The following is a 17700-nucleotide window of genomic DNA, read 5'->3' as shown; positions in this document are numbered from 1 at the left end:
CATTTTAAAACATATCAAGCTAAGAATATGGGCCAAATTGTCAAAACTGAGGTTCAAAAGTTTTAAGCCTGTGTCGAGAGATGGCAGTCTATGCACTGTGATTACACATTTTACTTTGACAGTAACTCTCTTTAATACTCGATCCTCTTTGATATTATAAATGGGAAAGTGTGTGTGTCTGTTTGTCTGTCTGTCTTTCACGACAAAACGGAGCAACGAATTGTCGTAATTTTTTAAGTGGAGATAGTTGAAGGGATGGAGAGTGACATAGGCTACTTTTTGTCTCTTTCTAACGAGAGCGAAGCCGCGGGGAAAAGCTAGTAGTGATATATTTCTGGTCTGGCCTTAACATAATTATTTGAAAACTTAATATAGGAAATACTATAAGAGATATTTGTGAATATATCATGCACGTTAAAATTATCTGTTTTCTAAAAACAAGTTAACACAACCGTGTCATAATGGTGTATTTTTAGAGCTTAGGAACTTCAATATGCATTGCTACATGTTTTGAGAATTATAAGTATAGGTATGTACACAGAACTCTAAAATATCCACACATTTCTGTCCGTCCTAAAGTAATCGGACGATATACTGCTTACACTGTACAAAATCATTACCATAAAAAAGTCTCCCTATTTTTAGAAATTGCAATAGAGACAATATATTTTTCTCAAACATGCTGTGAAATATTGTCTTTACGTCCCTTAAAATGGGCTGGGAAGTATCGCTTTTTGGGCGCAACAACTCGAGAGGACTGTAAAGGGATTTCATATTATTTTTTAGGCCTAGGCCTGCAAAGTAACTTTTTTTTATAAAATATTGTCCTTTAGAGCATTTTTTTTTATTTCATTGTATGTTTGAGAAAAGCACTATACATGCCTCGGCGTGAAAACGGATTCCCGGCCTCGCTCGCACGCTCGCTCGGCCGTATATACCCACTTGGCCGGAAATCCTCATTTTCCCGGCCTCTGGTGTAATGTACTATTATATATTCGATTCAACCTTCCAATCTAGGGTGAACAGGCATCTTCTGGGCGAGCTCACTCCATCGTAGGCCACGTCTTTGCCTTTGGCTAGTCTGTGGCCAAGAGTAAGCCCATTTATAATTTTAAAATAAAATGTAGCAGAATGATTTGAGACTTATGTTCTATGAAATACACTACAGGGTGATTTTGTAAGTAGTAGCCAAACTTTGCATAGTGACTATACTAGTAAGTATAATGAAAAACTTTTATTATGGGGCCAATGCTGAAATCGCAAAAAAATAATTGGCAGTTTCATACATTTCGACATTTCATTTTTTCTATGGAAAAGTCAAATTATTTTTTCTCGATCTCAGCATGGGTCCCATAATAAAAGTTGATCGTTATGACCTCAAAAGTCAATATGCAAAGTTTGAACGATCGTTTTTATGTCACCCTGTATAGGCCAAAAATATGCAGACATTTTCGAGATCACCACTGTTGTACAAATGAGTATGTATGGCTAATTTGTGTGTGTTATACTATATGGAGGGGGTGCGGGGAGGGGTACGGAGCAACCTTAGAAGAATTTCTTCGCTTGAGCTTCTTTTCTTTCTCTGAAAAAGATTAAAAAAAATGAACTAAGCAGTTGTAAGATTTCAATAAAAGGTGTCTAGCAAGGTGTGTGTGTGGATTGAGTGAGCACCTTCCGAAAATAAAAAAAAAATATGCTGATCATTTAGTAAAAGTTCTAAAACAATTGTAAAACGAATCTCTGAATTTGTAAAAAGATAAATCAAAAGATACAGCCATTAACATGTGCTCACTCAGTTCTCACAAACTACCAACGAAAACAGTGAATATATTCATTTAACATATAATATTTATATACTAACATTTAGTAAAAAATAGGCCAACCTACCTCTATAAATATTAGATCACCTAGTTACGTATTTAATTTTTTACAAATAGTTTCTTATGCTCACTCAATCCTCACACTTTTGAAAAGCCGAATTTTGATGAAATCTAGTCACTCTAGCAAGCTAGTCCTTTAGGTATCAGAGAACTTGGAATTTATACTATGTCAGAGAAAATGGCGGCAAATATAAAAATTGCAGGAGAGTTTCACATTGGGCGTGTTTCACTAAAAAAATTATATACTTAAGCGTAAAAAGCGCAGGTAGCATAGGTCGCGGGTTCGAACCCCGGCTAGCACCAATGAATTTTTCGGAATCTATATGCGAAATGTCATTTGATATTTGCCAGTCGCTTTTCGGTGAAGGAAAACATCGTGAGGAAACCGGACTAATTCCAATAAAGCCTAGTTACCCTTCGGGTTGCAGATCAGATGACAGTCGCTTTTGTAAAACTAGTGCCTACGCCAAATCTTGGGATTAGTTGTCAAAGCTGACTCCAGGCTCCCATGAACATGAATGAATGCATTTGAGCGTATTGAATAATTCTTTATGAGATAATAAATGTCTTAAACCAGAATACTCACTTGTAGAGGTTGTAGAGGAACATAACGACGAGTTGCGACGCGACCACCATGATCAAGGACGTGAGGCCCACGCAGCCCACGCTCGGGCACGCCGTCTGCGCCGACGCGTGCGCCGGGGAGGATATCCTGTACAACAGAAAACATTGTAGGAAATAGTTAGGTTTGGGTCGATTTTTTACAGTTGGACTTGTGTAAAGCCTTTGACTGAGTACATCATTGAACGATATCTAAAATCAATTGTAATGTTTGATTAGATCATTCTATAATTAAAAAAAATATTGTTTAATTAATCCTTGTTCGTTTATAAAACAAAATTAATACATATTATTTAATCGGGACAAAAGAAAATAATATATAAAGATGGGGTGCTCCAAGGAGGTGTGTTGGAACCTTCACTTTTTATTCATTTCAACATCTAAATAAAAACAAAAACAATAATGTACGAAGGTAGAATTTAGTGCCGCGAGGCGTTATCAACCAACAAATACTGAAATGTATAGTCCCAGACATATAAACACTAGACATACCTCTGCGCGACTCCGTTGACAGTCTGCTGCACCTGCTGGAGACTATCCCTCATTTCTGAGAGGAGCTGCGGGTTGATGGCGCTCCCCCCACCACCACCACCCCCACCCGCGGCCGCGATGCCGTCGGTCTTGCGCGCCACCTCGATTATGAACCCTCTGAGGATAATAATGTCGAAATTAAGCACAAAAGTTTGTGATTTGTCATGAAATTAAAAAGAAAAAATATGGTAAATAACTGCTTTAAACTAAAATTAAACAATATCGGGTCAATGGAAAATATCATGGTTTTTTTTTGAGTTTTTTTTTTGTATTGTAGGACATTCTTACACAGATTGACTGAGACCCACGGTAAGCTCAAGAAGGCTTGTGTTGTGGGTACTCGGACAATGATATATATAATATATAAATACTTATATACATAGAAAACATCCATAACTCAGGAACAAATATCTGTGCCTATCACACAAATAAATGCCCTTACCGGGATTCGAACCCGGGACCACGGCGTAGCAGGCAGAGTCACTACCGACTGCGCCAGACCGGTCGTCGCCGATATTAGCCGTTTAATTTATAAAACGTAAAGAGAAATGGTAAATAATGCTAATATCTCGAAAACCATTAAATTTTCATTAAGGTCAAATTCCCTTAATCTGATAGCTAATGAAATGTCCTAGCATGGAAGCACGGTCACACGATAAACGATATACGTCAGGCCGTCCTTTTCGCAATATTTATAAGCGCGATAGAGAAGCACCGATGCGAAGTTTTATCCAACTAGTGTGCTACGCCCGCTAAGCGTATCGCCCCTTTTTTGGCGTGGGGTTTATGGACACCTGGAGTGGAGTGAGACCTATAAATATGTATTATTGCTAGCGTAATGACATTCTATTACAAGAAATAACGATATACACGGTGTAACATCAGGAAACCGAAATATTATAACTACGCATTTCTGAGGACAAAATAAACAGTGTTTGAAATGTGTCACCAGTTAATTTTAACCCCCGACGCAAAAACGACGGGGTGTTATAACTTTGACGTGTCTGTCTGTGTGTATGTCTGTCTGTCTGTCTGTCTGTCTGTCTGTGTGTGTGTCTGTCTGTGGCATCGTAGCTCTCGAACGGATGAACCGATTTTGATTTAGTTTTTTTTGTCTGAAAGCTGAGTTAGTCAGGAGTGTTCTTAGCCATGTTTCATGAAAATCGGTCCACTATGTCGCGGTCGGGGGTTTTTCAAAATTTTAATTTTGTGGTTATTGATATCTATCAACAAGGATAGTTAGATTATGTCTAATAACGGCATCATCGCCATCAAAACAGCGTTTTGTTCTGAGAAATAATAAGTAATTGTTTTTTTTTTTATGCTTATAACTCTGAAAGTAGGCGATATCCAGTAAAGTTAAAATGATTCCGTTTCCTCATGTTACACCATTGAAATAAAACTCAGATAGGAAGATGTGGAAAATGTTCAGTGTGTGTGTTTGTTATTGTACTGACTTGAGCTCCGCGATGGTGTTGATGATGATCTGGTTGTTGGCCACCAGCGCGTCCCAGTCGTGCCGGGCCACCGGCAACCCACCCTGCAGCATCTGTAAGAAGAATCAGAGGCCGTGAGTTCAAGTCACACCCAGACAATTTTCACTTTTGTTTTTTTAAGCTTAGTGGCATCGATTACAGACGTGTCAGCTGCTTCAGAAGTTAAGGATAAAATAATGAAACTTCGGTAACCTGGACCTAAAGAGGATATGGCCCTTAAATACACCTTTGTACAATCGCTAGCAAAACACATCGGAGTAGCTTATACCACATTATATCAGTCAGAAAACACAAAAAATATCATTATGCATATTATTCTTATCCACATTTATCCAAATCCGCTTGCATGTGTTGCGTGCGTACACGACGCGCTTGTGTGCACCGCGCGGCGCACATAGGGGTATTTCACTAAAAAAGCTGGCTGTTAGTCGATATAAATAAGTAAAAATAAAAATAGATGAAAATAGCATATTTGGATTGACACAATAGAACTACTTATAGAAATGTGTATAAATAATTTTGGCCAGCTTTTTTATTGAAATACCCCTATGTGCGGCGTACGTTTGTTACAAGAGCTATTACTGGTTTATATTATACTTTGGGCCAGCTGTTGACGTTATTTCTAGCGCTGATAAATGCATTTTTAGAATTTTAATAATAAAACTACCGTGAGACACATATTAAACGTGTAAAATCGGGTAACTCGCGTAAATTGTCGAAGGTCGCTCGACGTGTTTCGCTCCGTAACGAGGAGCATATTCATTGAGCACGCGCTGCCGAGCGACCTTCGAAAATTTTACGTGAGTTACCCGATTTGACATGTTGATACATTTTTGTAATACTCACGGGAGCCTGTCCCGGCTGCTGTTGCGCGAGGGGCTGCCCCTGCGCGTGCGTGTACACGGCCGACAACATGGACAGGGAGTTCATCTGCTTGCCGATCACCTGCACAAAAACAAGATATACATTATTAGCTTTTGCCTGTGGCTTTGCTTGCGTTAAACTCGAAAATTTCAGAATGCTCCATACAGAATTCCAAATCCAAAAAAACCGGCCAAGAGCGTGTCGGGCCACGCTCAGTGTAGGGTTCCGTAGTTTTCCGTATTTTTCTCAAAAACTACTGAACCTATCAAGTTCAAAACAATTTTCCTAGAAAATCTTTATAAAGTTCTACTTTTGTGATTTTTTTCATATTTTTTAAACATACGGTTCAAAAGTTAGAGGGGGGGGGACGCACTTTTTTTTCCTTTAGGAGCGATTATTTCCGAAAATAATAATATTATCAAAAAACCATCTTAGTAAGTCCTTATTCATTTTTAAATACCTATATCCAACAATATATCACACGTTGGGGTTGGAATGAAAAAAAATATCAGCCCCCACTTTACATGTAGGGGGGGTACCCTAATAAAACATTTTTTTCCATTTTTTATTTTTGCACTTTGTCGGCGTGATTGATATACATATTGGTACCAAATTTCAGCTTTCTAGTGCTTACGGTTACTGAGATTATCCGCGGACGGACGGACGGACGAACGGACGGACGGACGGACGGACGGACGGACGGACAGACAGACATGGCGAAACTATAAGTGTTCCTAGTTGACTACGGAACCCTAAAAAATGGGGTGGACAACTTTGAAAAAGTAGCCCAACTATAGCCTGTCAACCAAAGTTTGGCAGTAGCAATGTACATCGAACTAAAGTATGGTATCCCTATAAAACGAACAAAAACCAGCAATGTACGTCGAACAGCCACAGATTTTTTTTTTCAAGGGGCTCATTGGGCCTGCAGCATTGGAATGCCTCCCTAATGAAAAAAGCATATGAAACGCGTATACTCATCCTTTACTTCCTTACGAATTAGATAATGTATTAAAAAGGGACGGATATATGCTAGTTATTTCTTTTTTTCGTAGGGTGGAGGTTTCCACAGATAAGATACAAATGACACGCGAATATCCATCGATTTTCAAAACTAGTGTTGCTAGCCCGCGATTTTTCAAATTTGCCGCCTTTTTCTAGTGACAAGGTTTGGTTGACGGTCTATAACTACCTAACACCGAACCATAGGTTGTAAACTGGATGGTGTGTACTCACCTCATCCACTTTCTTGTTCAATTCTCTGAGGACATCATGTATCTGCCCTTGTCCTTGGAAGATCTGCCGGAGTTCCCGCTGCCCGTCTGATTCGAACCAGTCGTCGAATTCTCCCTCCTTGTCGCGCACCTATAGAAAGATAAGGACACAAATATATTATGCTATTTATAGTACAAATTGATATAGAAACTAATCAAATTATCGTAATCTAATAAATAATAAATACCGGGGACACCTTACACAGATCAACTTAGCCCCAAACTAAGCAAAGCTTGTACTATGGGTGCTAAGGGATTCGAACCCAAGACCGCGGCTTAGCAGGCAGGGTCACTACCGACTGACCCAGACCGGTCGTCGAATCTGAGTGTTAATAGTAGCTATTTGCTAAATAGTTTTATATAGTTTTGTTATCGTTGAAGGACCTTAAATGATTATGGTTCAAAATTAAATAATAGCTAACAAAGAAGAATTAAGAGACCGGTAGTTGAAAACAAAAAAAAATATACTCAAGACTCAATCTTTAACAATCAAAACATCAAAAATGAATCGACTCAAATATCACTTTATATTTTTGAAACGATTTTATTTGATGTATTGCTGAATGAACTACTTATTTTAGAGAAAGCATTTAAGAGAAATATCAAATTAGGGTATAGATTTTAAGTCAATCCGATAATTATACATGCGGATATATTATTTTATAAGGGAATAGGCGAGACGAATAAAATAAACTAATTAGTCCGTTTAGAATTTTGGACACATTTTTTTTCTTTTTTCTCATAAACGAAAAATGACGACGGTACAGTGCGTTGAAGTTTCGCGTGACGTCACGCCTAGGTACAATTTTTACTTAGAAGTGACGTCACAAGCCCCCACTCCGGAACTTTGATGCTCTATATCTTTGTATTTTTTTATTAATAGGGAAAAGTGAAAAATACGTGTTTAGTATTTTTGGACGATCTAACTGACGGACGAAACAGAATGTCATTTTTTTATGTAGTCGTCATCCCTATTATATTACCTATTATATTTACTAAGGCAACTAACATAGTGGTAGTATTAGGTGTAAGTATTAACCTTGTATGGATTTTGTGGTCCGAAATAAATGTTTTTTTTTTTTTATTATATGCAAAGCTGCTAGTGTTGCCGAGCGTACCTCATCGGGGTGCTCCTTCCTGTAGTCCTCCTTCTGCTGGTCGAGCTTGCGCTGGTACTCCTGGTACTCCTGCGACAGCTTCTGCTGCTCGTCGTTGCTGATCTGCTGCCCACCTGCACAAGATTGCAGTAAAATTCCGATTATTAGAATACAGGTATCCTGGTCACGGCAACAAAATGTAACAACCCTCTCAATAGATGTATTTATTACTAGCTTTTGGACGCGGCTTCGCTCGCGTTAAATTAAAAATTGCGGAATGATATGTATATTAAGAGTTTCGAGAGTCACGGAAGTTTCATTAAACTTATATTGATAGGGATAAAGACCGTGATTACCTTTTTAATTTTTATTGCGGTCCCGATAACCCGTATCCTGGACATCCTGGTCACAGCACCAAATTGTAACAGACCTCTCAATATGTTTTACAAAACATTTTCATTCAACTACGCCATGATACAAGCGCTTTTGATACAAATATCATGTTAATTTAAAAATCTAGTTAATGAGGCAATTATTTCTAAAAAAAAGTACACAATGTTGTTTCGAAATTCCAATGTTTTGTGTTGAGTTAAATATACCACATTGAATGAATTTAGAACGCTGTGATTATATCTGCTTCTATTTATAGAAAAACCAACCAAGACACATTTTTTGTAATCCTGGTCACGGCACCACTTTTAAACGTCTAAATACATTGTGAGATAAAAAGGACCATTCGAACTTTGCATATATAGTGACTTTTGAGGACGTAATGAACAACTTTCGTTCATTTTCAGCTCAAAAGTCACTATGCAAAGTTTGAACGATCCTTTTTATCTCACCTTGTACAATCAAAAACTTTCTGTCAAAAACAATAGTTCTTACCAGCCTGCTGCGTGCTGTGTAGCGATGAAGTGAGCAGGTGCACGACGTCGTGGTCGTCGGCCAGCCCGCCGGTGGCGGCGGAGAGCCCGAAGTACCCGCCGCGCGGGAGCACCACGTTCTCGGCGCGGAAGCAAAGCTCGTAGTCCGCCTCGTTGTTCGTCATTCCTGCACGAAATGGGGAAATATCTGTTTAGTTTTGGCAGAATTTTGATTTCATAACAGTCGAAACTACAAAGCTTTAATGCAAGTAAAAGCTAACTGTGTAGGGCAGCCATACTCAAAGTGTGCTCCGCGGATCCCTAGGGCTCCGCAAAGCCTCTCTGGGGGCTCTGCGTGAATTTTGGTTACCTGATATGCAACTTCAATTCTCTTCCAAAAAACCAAATATTCACCAATTGTTAAAAAAATATAAAAAAAAACAGTTTCAGGTAATACCTCACATTAGTATCCAATGATTAGATTTTACTAATGGGATTACTTATTAAAATAAAGATTGCAACTATTTTTTTTATTTAATTTAAGGGTTCCGTCAGGTATTTTGCTTTCTAAAAGGGTTCCATGGGAAAATAAGTTTGAGAACCGCTGATGTAGGGAGTGCTGTTGCTGTATTACACGCATATACCTAAAAAGATGACCACCTTAAGGGCCGTCCACATACGGCATCACGCAAAATTTGGATATACTTATTTGAATTCTCCTGGTCTCCCCCCTATGTCACGCTTTTTTTTGTATACCTTTAACATGGATTACCACATTTAGTATGACCCTTCCGCTTTCGCTATTGCTGAAAAAATTAATATTTATTTACCATTGTGGAAGTGCACAGTGAGCGTGTTCTGGTAGTACTCGATGCGGGCTCGCGTCGGGAACGGCTTGTTCCTGAAGTCTCGCAGACACCCGGACAGCATCTGCTGGGAGCCGTCACTGGAAATATAACGAGGCAGTTAATCTACTGGCCACCTTATTTAAAACGACCAAGGGCATTTTTGTATGAAACCTAATGCAAAGTCAAACAGATTTTGAGAGTTATTTTGTTCTATGTGCACCCAATCCGATTCCATTGCCACCTTCCCGAATAAAGGTTGAGCGAGGCGATGGCTGAGATACGCGCCATACTCGTGAACGGGTGCCGTCTGTGAAGACCGGTCTGTTTAAGCTTACTGGGGCTGTTATAACTTAGTAACTTTAATTCTAATTTTTATTAAATTAGGACACTTTTTTTTAATTATAAATGGGCTTACTCTTGACCACAGACTAGCCAAAGGCAAAGACGTGACCTACGATGGAGTGAGCTCGCCCAGAAGATGCCTGTTCACTCTTGATTTGAAGGTTGCCGGGTTATATGAGCTCGGAAATATAGCCGCCGGCAAGGAATTCCACTCCTTGGCAGTGCGCATAAGAAAAGAAGAAGCAAAGCGCTTCGTGCGGATTCGTGGAATATCCACCAAGTAAGGATGGAGACCGGCCGTGCGTCTAAGAGTCCGATGGTAGAATACACTTTGTTCGGTTGTCGTTTGTTTCCTTTCTTTTAGTGAATATTTTAAATATATGATTTTGACTCTTGGAGACCATATACATCTCTAAGGAGAATTAGATTAAGTAGATATATATTTTATCTTTTGTTGTGACATTTAGAGTCATTTGCACCTCTAAAGTCGCCGTCAATGGAACTTCCAAATAATGTAAACAAACCGCCATTTTGAAATTGTCTCTGAATGATGAATTTCTTAGTGATGCGAAAATACTCTGTCAAATAATGTCCAAATGTCAAGTAAGCGCTCTCCACACTCGCGCGATATTCGATACGCAGAAAGTGTCCACACTCGTGTTCGCGGCATCGGCATGCGTACATGCCAATAAAAGCCATTAACGAGTAAAATAATATTGAAACCGTCAGTACCGACATTTTTTTATTCTTTTACCTACCTAAACAATGATGGTTGGTACAAAGAGTATTGAATCACTACGTGGTTGGTATAGAGCGTTAGTTGGGTAGTGTGTAGCTGGCTTTACAATATCGGCAACTTTAGTCCCAGCCCTATCCATCATAGACAATTGTAGAACTTAAAAGAAACAAAAACGTCATTTTGATTCGTCATTAATAACCTAACTTTTAAACCATTTCAAGTTTTTATTGAAATCTCTAGATTAACTTATTAATATAAGGTTTTGCATGTTACGATAATAGGATCGTTTCAGTAATGTATGGTTTCAGTGGTGTTTGATGAGGTAGCGTGAAAATTCAAGGAGAAACAGTAACAAAACAATGTGATGCCGTTTGTTTACATTGTTTAGAAGTTCCATTGACGGCGACTTTAAAGTAATTTTAGACTTTTTTTTGTATTTGTACTTTTTATATTTAGTGTAGTTCTTGGTTGTAATTCGACATTTAGAGACCTTCTACATCTCTAATTAATTGTATAGAGTTAACTTTAGTTAGAACTTAGAATTAGTATATAATAGTATCAATTGTAATTTCAATTCAATTTTAAATATTTTCTAAATATGTACATGTGACGTGTAAAAGTGCCCCTGTGGCCCATTTGCTGAATAAATAATTATTTTGATTTTTTTTTGAACTGAGATTTTTTTTTTGAGTATTTTTGTCAAAATGTGGTCGTCCGTCGTTATAATAATACTAGAGAAACTATAAAAAGATTACAAAAATGTCGAAAACTGTCCAAAATGCCGAAAACAGTCTAATATTTCGAAAACTGTATCAAAAAAGGCGAAAGCAGTCTAAAATGTCGAACACACATCGTCTAAAATGTTGGAAACTGTCTAAAATATCGAAAACTGTCTAAAATTTCAAAAACTGTCTAAAACGTCGAAAACTGTCTAACATGTCGGAAACAGTCTAAAATTTCAAAAACTGTCTAAAACATCAAAATATGTCAAAATGATCAAACTCACCTCTTATGGTCGAACACCTTGGTCCCGTCGTTGAGTACGGCCATGATGTAGGGGTTGTTGTGCTTGTTGTCGTTGTCGAAGCTGTCGAAGATGACGGCGAGCCCGTTCCAGCGGTCCGAGGAGCCGAACACCTCGCCCGTATAATCCCCGCGGCCCGACGTGTACCAGAACGCCTGGAAACAGGTGCTATGTTAGGATCTCACCAAAGTATATATATCTGATATTTTTGGCAGTTCGTTAGAAATATTTAAGAAAAGTGTTTCTTCTTTACTGAGTTAGATTTTAAAGTTTTTAAAGTTTATGGTCAGCTATTCTCGGTCTTATCTTATTTTTGTATTAGATTTTTTGCAGTTGTCATGTAACTAATATTCATAGTATTCATAGTATTAAGTTTATAAAAAAGTATATTTACATATATGAAACTATAGGTCTATTCTATAAGAAATTCTAGCTTTTAGCATATTTACATACATGTTTTATAAGACTGTTTGTTTCTCAATAAATTAAAAAAAAAAAAAAAGTGGAATCGGCTTTTGCCAACCAGAAATCTCTCGTTAGTATAAACGTGCGTTCGACGACGACGCTTAAGTGTCTTCACGCTAACGAGCGGACTCAATACGGAGTTGGACTCAATAGCGTTCTATTCGAGTTCGAAGACTCATTGGCGACGTTCCGGCAGGCAAGGATTACATAGCCTCGAGCATCACCGGCGAGTTGCGTCCTTGTCCGTCTTCTACCGGATACATTCTGGAGAGTGTGCACAGGAACTGCATGACCTGGTTCCTCCATCCCCGTTTCATCACCGGAAAACCAGGCGCGGGGAGCGGTTTCACCCTTACGTTGTCGACCTACCTTTCATTCGCACGAAGAGGTTTGCCTCTTCTTTCCTAATGCGAACTGCTAAGGAATGGAACATGCTCCCCTCATCTGTATTCCCGGCCGAATACAATCTGGGTGAATTCAAGTCAACTTCGGCCTTGTTGTCACTTTCCATCAGGTGCGATTAAGGTGAATCACTGGCCAGTTTATAATATATATATTTAAAAAAAAAACACCGACTCCTATGGCAAACTCACCAGACCATCAGCACCGATGCGCCCTCTACCGGTGACCTTGAACATCACGTCCACCTCCCACCAGTCGAAGTTGATGGGCTGCTTCGTCCAGATGGCGCCCTTCTGGCTGCGGAGGGACGGTGCGAGGCGCACGCTCTCGCCTGACGCTATCGCATCTGAAAGGGACGGCATGAGTGTTAGGTTAAGTTTAGTAGGCCTGTAGAAAGAGATGTGGAAATCATGTTAATACCTTCATTTGGTTCTAAGTGTTGATGGCTTAGCGGTAAGAGCGTGCGACTTTCAACCCGGAGGTCGAGGGTTCGAACCCCGGCTCGTGCCAATAAGTATTTCGGCACTTATGTGCGAAATGTCATTTGATATTTGCCAGTCGCTTTTCGGTGAGGGAAAACATCTTGAGGAAACCAACCTAATTCCCAATAAGGCCTAGTTACCCTTTGGGTTGGAAGGTCAGATGGCAGTCTAACTATTGCCAGCGCCAAATTTGGGAGATAATTGTCAAAGCGGAGCCAGGCTCCCATGAGCAGTGGCAAATGCCAGGATAACGTAAGGAGGATGATGATGGCTGATGATGACCTTCATTTGGTTTTAAATTATTATCCGAGTTTGCTCCATCTAAGGAGTCAGAATATAGCAAATGTATTTTTCTGTCATGCACGAGCCCTATAAATTTTAACTAAAATTCGTAAAAGTAAATTGAAGTAAAATAGACGAGGTGTAAATTGTAAAGTCAAATATCGTATATTGACAGTACCAATCTACTATAGTATATGTACATATTCATTTCTTATTTTTAATGTTATAAAGACTAAAATTTAGTAAAGAAAGATAAATATCCAAAATTTTATTACCCTTATCAATGTACGTAATCATTTTACAACTGTAGCTAATGATGACCATAAAATAAATGAAACTACTGTCGTAACAATGAATAACTAAGAAAGATAAACAGAATTAGATATCAAATTAAAAAAATATGTTCCTACTGACTTGGTGGCGGGTTCGAACCCCGGCTCGCACCAATGAGTTTTTCGGAACTTATGTGCGAAATGTCATTTGATATTTGCCAGTCGCTTTTCGGTGAAGGAAAACATCGTGAGGAAACCGGACTAATTCCAATAAGTTCCAGTTACCCTTCGGGTTGGAAGGTTAGATGGCAGTCGCTTTCGTAAAAACTAGTGCCTACGCCAAATCTTGGGTTAAGTTGTCAAAGCGGACCCCAGGCTCCCATGAGCCGTGGCATATGCCGGGATAACGCAAGGAGGATGATATTCCTCCTGGCAAGCAGTCTTTAAGTTGGTTATTGGGCGCTCTGCTCTGAAACAAATCTTTACTAAAACTCGCGATGACACTAACATACATTGCCCAATAAATTAGTTGATATTACTGATATCAGAGACGGAATAGGTAAATTATGATGCATAAACAATTATACTTTTAATTAGTTCACACCAAAATGCTATGTTGGCGAAAAAAGCACGTACATTTTGGTATCAAGTAACAGTTTATCCATACTAATATTATAAATGGGAAAGTGTGTGTGTCTGTTTGTTGGTCCATCTTTCACGGCAAAACGGAGCGACGGATTGACGTGATTTTTTAGGTGAAGATAGTTGAACGGATGAACATAGGCTACTTTTTGTCTCTTTCTAACCCTCCACTTCCCTAAAATGGGGGGTGGAAGTATTGTATGGAGCATTCCACAATTATCGAATATAACGCGAGCGAAGCCGCGGGCAAAAGCTAGTTCCGAATATTGAATGCTTACTTAGACAATCGCACTTTGAACACAATCAGTAGAATTTATATTGCTAGGGTAACAGTTTAATAAGCTATTAAAAAATGCATGTACCGACAATGTCCAATTTTGTTTGATTATTCTCATGTGAGAGTTTCTTATATACTTGTTCAGATTGCGTCATTTCTTATTTCAAAAATAGCTTTGCGTGCAAAATAGTGGATGCTCAAGGTTTTGATACAATGATTCACATGAATTTCAGAAAATTTCTGAATGTATTTGACATTTAAAATTCATGAAAATTGTTTTTTTTAAAGCAGTTGTTTTTGAGTTTACTGAATAATATTTTATCTAAATGTTAGAAATTATCTCTTTTACTATTTTATGTATTTTAGTGTTATTTAAAAAAAATTAAAACTAGCAATGTTAGTTTCTAATATCTTTGTTATAAGTCTCATATTTGTTTAAGTCCAATTGTGTAATACAAAAATAGGCTAGTTTCTTATACTTATAATAAAATATTTCATGCCATGCAGGAAATAAAGCACCACATAATTAGAAGAAAAATATGGACAGTACTTATGTTTAAACATAATTTCTATTTAATAAGTCAAAGACAAAGATCTAAAAGTAAATGAATTGACCGTGACATCACTCCTCAGTATTTCATAGTAATTCCACATTAGAAAATCGTTTGGACAGTTCTTCAAAAGAAGCAGATTTGACTAGAATGAAACTAGCCTATTATATGTATATATAGTTCCTTCGAATTGGGCTTGGGTATGTTTTATTAAACTTGACAATCATAGTATACAATACATATTTTTAAAGGCAGGCTCCGAACCTTCTGCACTGGGAAAAATTTGCATGCATCCAGCATTCCTGGCAATGAATAACCTCCTTTTAAGCAAGATTGTTTACAATTATGAAATTATGAACTTGCAAGGAAAATCAATTAGTCAAGGTTTAGCGGCTAAGATTGTTTAACTTTAACTTTTCAATCTAACAACTGTGTCACACCTCGGACACTGGCGATCAAATATATGAAATTGGTGCATACCTAGCACACAGTCTAAGCTTGTGTAGATGAATGCGTGTTATGCTTGTAAGAGTGAGATATGACAGGTCAGTTGTTCGCGTTTTTGACAGGCGGTAACTGTGAGGTAACCGAGAGGGGATGGGCGGTGCTTTCAGCGGGGAGCGGGAGTGGCCATACTGTACGATAGTACTCTTTATTATACTGTGACTGTGTACAGAACTGCCAAACATCTTAACAATAGAGGCGTCTTCGATATATTTGATGGGGACTAAACAGCAAAAGTTGTGAAATGCAATGGCCACCGTAAAATGGAGGAAAACGAGGAAATGGTTTACATATTTACATAAACATCAACTGAACACTTTGAATACCAGGTCTGTTTTATACAATGTGTCATTGTGAACATTATCAGAATTGGACATCTGTTACTCGTGTATTTATAATGAGAATGAACTCGAATAGAATAAAAACACTAATAAACCCATGCACACACATAGTATAAAATGCACAGATTTAAATACATAGTAGGATATTTATATACAGTCGATAAACACATTTGAATGTTGCTAATTTTTCATCCAGCTCTGGTTTTTAAAATAATATTTGCGAGGCATATTTAAGATTTACTATTTTATTTACTATATATCAAGTGGTCAAAAATGAAAGCATTGATGGAAAATAGAACAATTAATCTACATTAAAAGGCAATCATTAAAATCCTTCATAAAAACAAACTGTTTCTATGGATTCAACTTGATATAAAAATTGTAAAATGTTTATTTTCATTATTAAGAAAAACACAAAGGCAATGTCTTCATGTAATATAGCTAAATTATTGTACATAAACCCCATGTAATTAATGAGGTACAAATTAAATCACTGTTATAGTATTCATCTTGAAATGTGAAAGTAAAAAAATACAGGTCAAGTGTTCTAACATTTGAATAAACGCTAGCATCGTCTTTTCGCGTATGTGTTTTGAAACGCTGTGTTTTAGCAAACCAGCCTAATTTTCATACAAGAAGCGGGTAATTTCACACCCTGCCTTAAAACTTACTGTCAAAACCTGTACACGTGCAACCTGTGGAGCAACTATACCAAAAGAACTTTTAGTGCTCTGCGTGTTCAATATAACAATGCCTTCAGGGGATTGTTGGGGCTGCCCTGGCGCTGCAGCGCGTCGGGAATGTTCGCCGAGTGGAGCACGGATGGCTTCCACGCAGTGTTGCGTAAGAGGGTGGCGTCATTGTGGCAGCGCGTCAGGGACAGCACCAACACTCTCCTGAGGGTGATTGCAGAAAGGGTTGATGGCCCTCTTATTACTCATTGGATGTCAATGCATGTGAGATCTAACGAGCATTATGTGTTCTACTAACTCTAGCGTAAGATGTTTTATTTTATTGTTCTTTAATTTTATTTTTATTGTGTTATTGTTTTACTAACATTTTGTGTACCTAAATATGGACATCTGTCTGAAATAAAAGATATCATTTCATTTCATTTCATCATTTCATTTCATTTCATTTCATTTGTCGAGTTGGAAGGCAAAAAACACGATTTTTTGACAATCGACTATCTCTCTCCCACCTAGCCCTCCCCGCATATTCCCGTCCCTGTCTCCACTGACAGATATTACTGACGTGTCTAACTGATCTGATAACAAGCGTAACAATAAACGGAAAATATTTATTTTAAACGCTTTTGTGACACAAAATATGAAGACTGAACCTAGATATATGTTTATTTTACGAGTTCCAGCCACTTCAGGAGCTAAATATCAAGTGACTACAGTAATAATGGTAAGAAAAGTCAACTTACTGCCTCCATACTCCCAGAAGGGAACCGATCCATCTTTCTGCGCCAAATAAGGTGGTTTGAATGAGTATTTGTACTCGAACCGTCTATGCACGGTCTGGCTGTTGGCACGCACTGTGAAGCATAGTATTAACGCACAGAAAAACAGTTTTATTGAGAACATTTTAGTCGACCGACCCCGTTTGTGTCACGTCAAAACTGAACCGAGTGAAGTTTGTCCTGACATTGTCAAGAGAACGTGGAAGTTCAGTGTTACCAGGTAAAAGAAAGTTCAAAATCGGAATCGTTGACGAATCGAATGACGAAAATTCGAAAATCGAAACTTTAATAAATGCCCCTCTATTAAAGTCACATATTTAGAGGATGTTTAGAAGTAATTCAACAAATTACGATTAATGGATATTTCTTTAATTCTCTTCTAATCACACATTGCTCTTCATTTTATAAAGAGGCGGGTAATTAATTTTTTTCTAC

The 17700-nt window shown here is 38.1% G+C and overlaps 1 protein-coding gene across 1 annotated transcript; it reads right to left on the bottom strand.

Annotated features, from left to right (window-relative positions):
- Nucleotides 1–1167: 1167 nt before the first annotated feature.
- LOC125238641 (protein ERGIC-53) lies at nt 1168–17428 on the bottom strand. Its single transcript, XM_048146008.1, has 12 exons — nt 17230–17428; nt 12638–12792; nt 11562–11734; nt 9457–9572; nt 8649–8813; nt 7785–7897; nt 6629–6757; nt 5375–5473; nt 4490–4581; nt 2994–3149; nt 2467–2592; nt 1168–1582 (listed from the first exon to the last, which is right to left on the bottom strand). The coding sequence occupies exons 1-12, from the start codon at nt 17387–17389 to the stop codon at nt 1546–1548; spliced, it is 1521 nt and encodes a 506-aa protein (XP_048001965.1). The 5' UTR covers nt 17390–17428; the 3' UTR covers nt 1168–1545.
- Nucleotides 17429–17700: the final 272 nt, after the last annotated feature.

The sequence above is a fragment of the Leguminivora glycinivorella genome, chromosome 24 (genome assembly GCF_023078275.1).
Source record: "Leguminivora glycinivorella isolate SPB_JAAS2020 chromosome 24, LegGlyc_1.1, whole genome shotgun sequence".
NCBI classification, from domain to species: Eukaryota; Metazoa; Arthropoda; class Insecta; order Lepidoptera; family Tortricidae; genus Leguminivora; species Leguminivora glycinivorella.
The sequence above is the reverse complement of the archived record's forward strand: the minus strand, read 5'-3'. Positions and strand labels throughout refer to the sequence as shown.

Bases quoted from the DNA above. Each gene is read 5' to 3' on its own strand.
- LOC125238641 (XM_048146008.1), bottom strand. From the start codon at position 17,389: ATGTTCTCAATAAAACTGTTTTTCTGTGCGTTAATACTATGCTTCACA. The intron at 9,573-11,561 runs GTGAGTTTGATC...TTATATTTCCAG, and splicing joins AAGGTGTTCGACCATAAGAG to TGACGGCTCCCAGCAGATGC. The intron at 1,583-2,466 runs GTGAGTATTCTG...AATCTTTTTCAG, and splicing joins TTCCTCTACAACCTCTACAA to AGAAAGAAAAGAAGCTCAAG.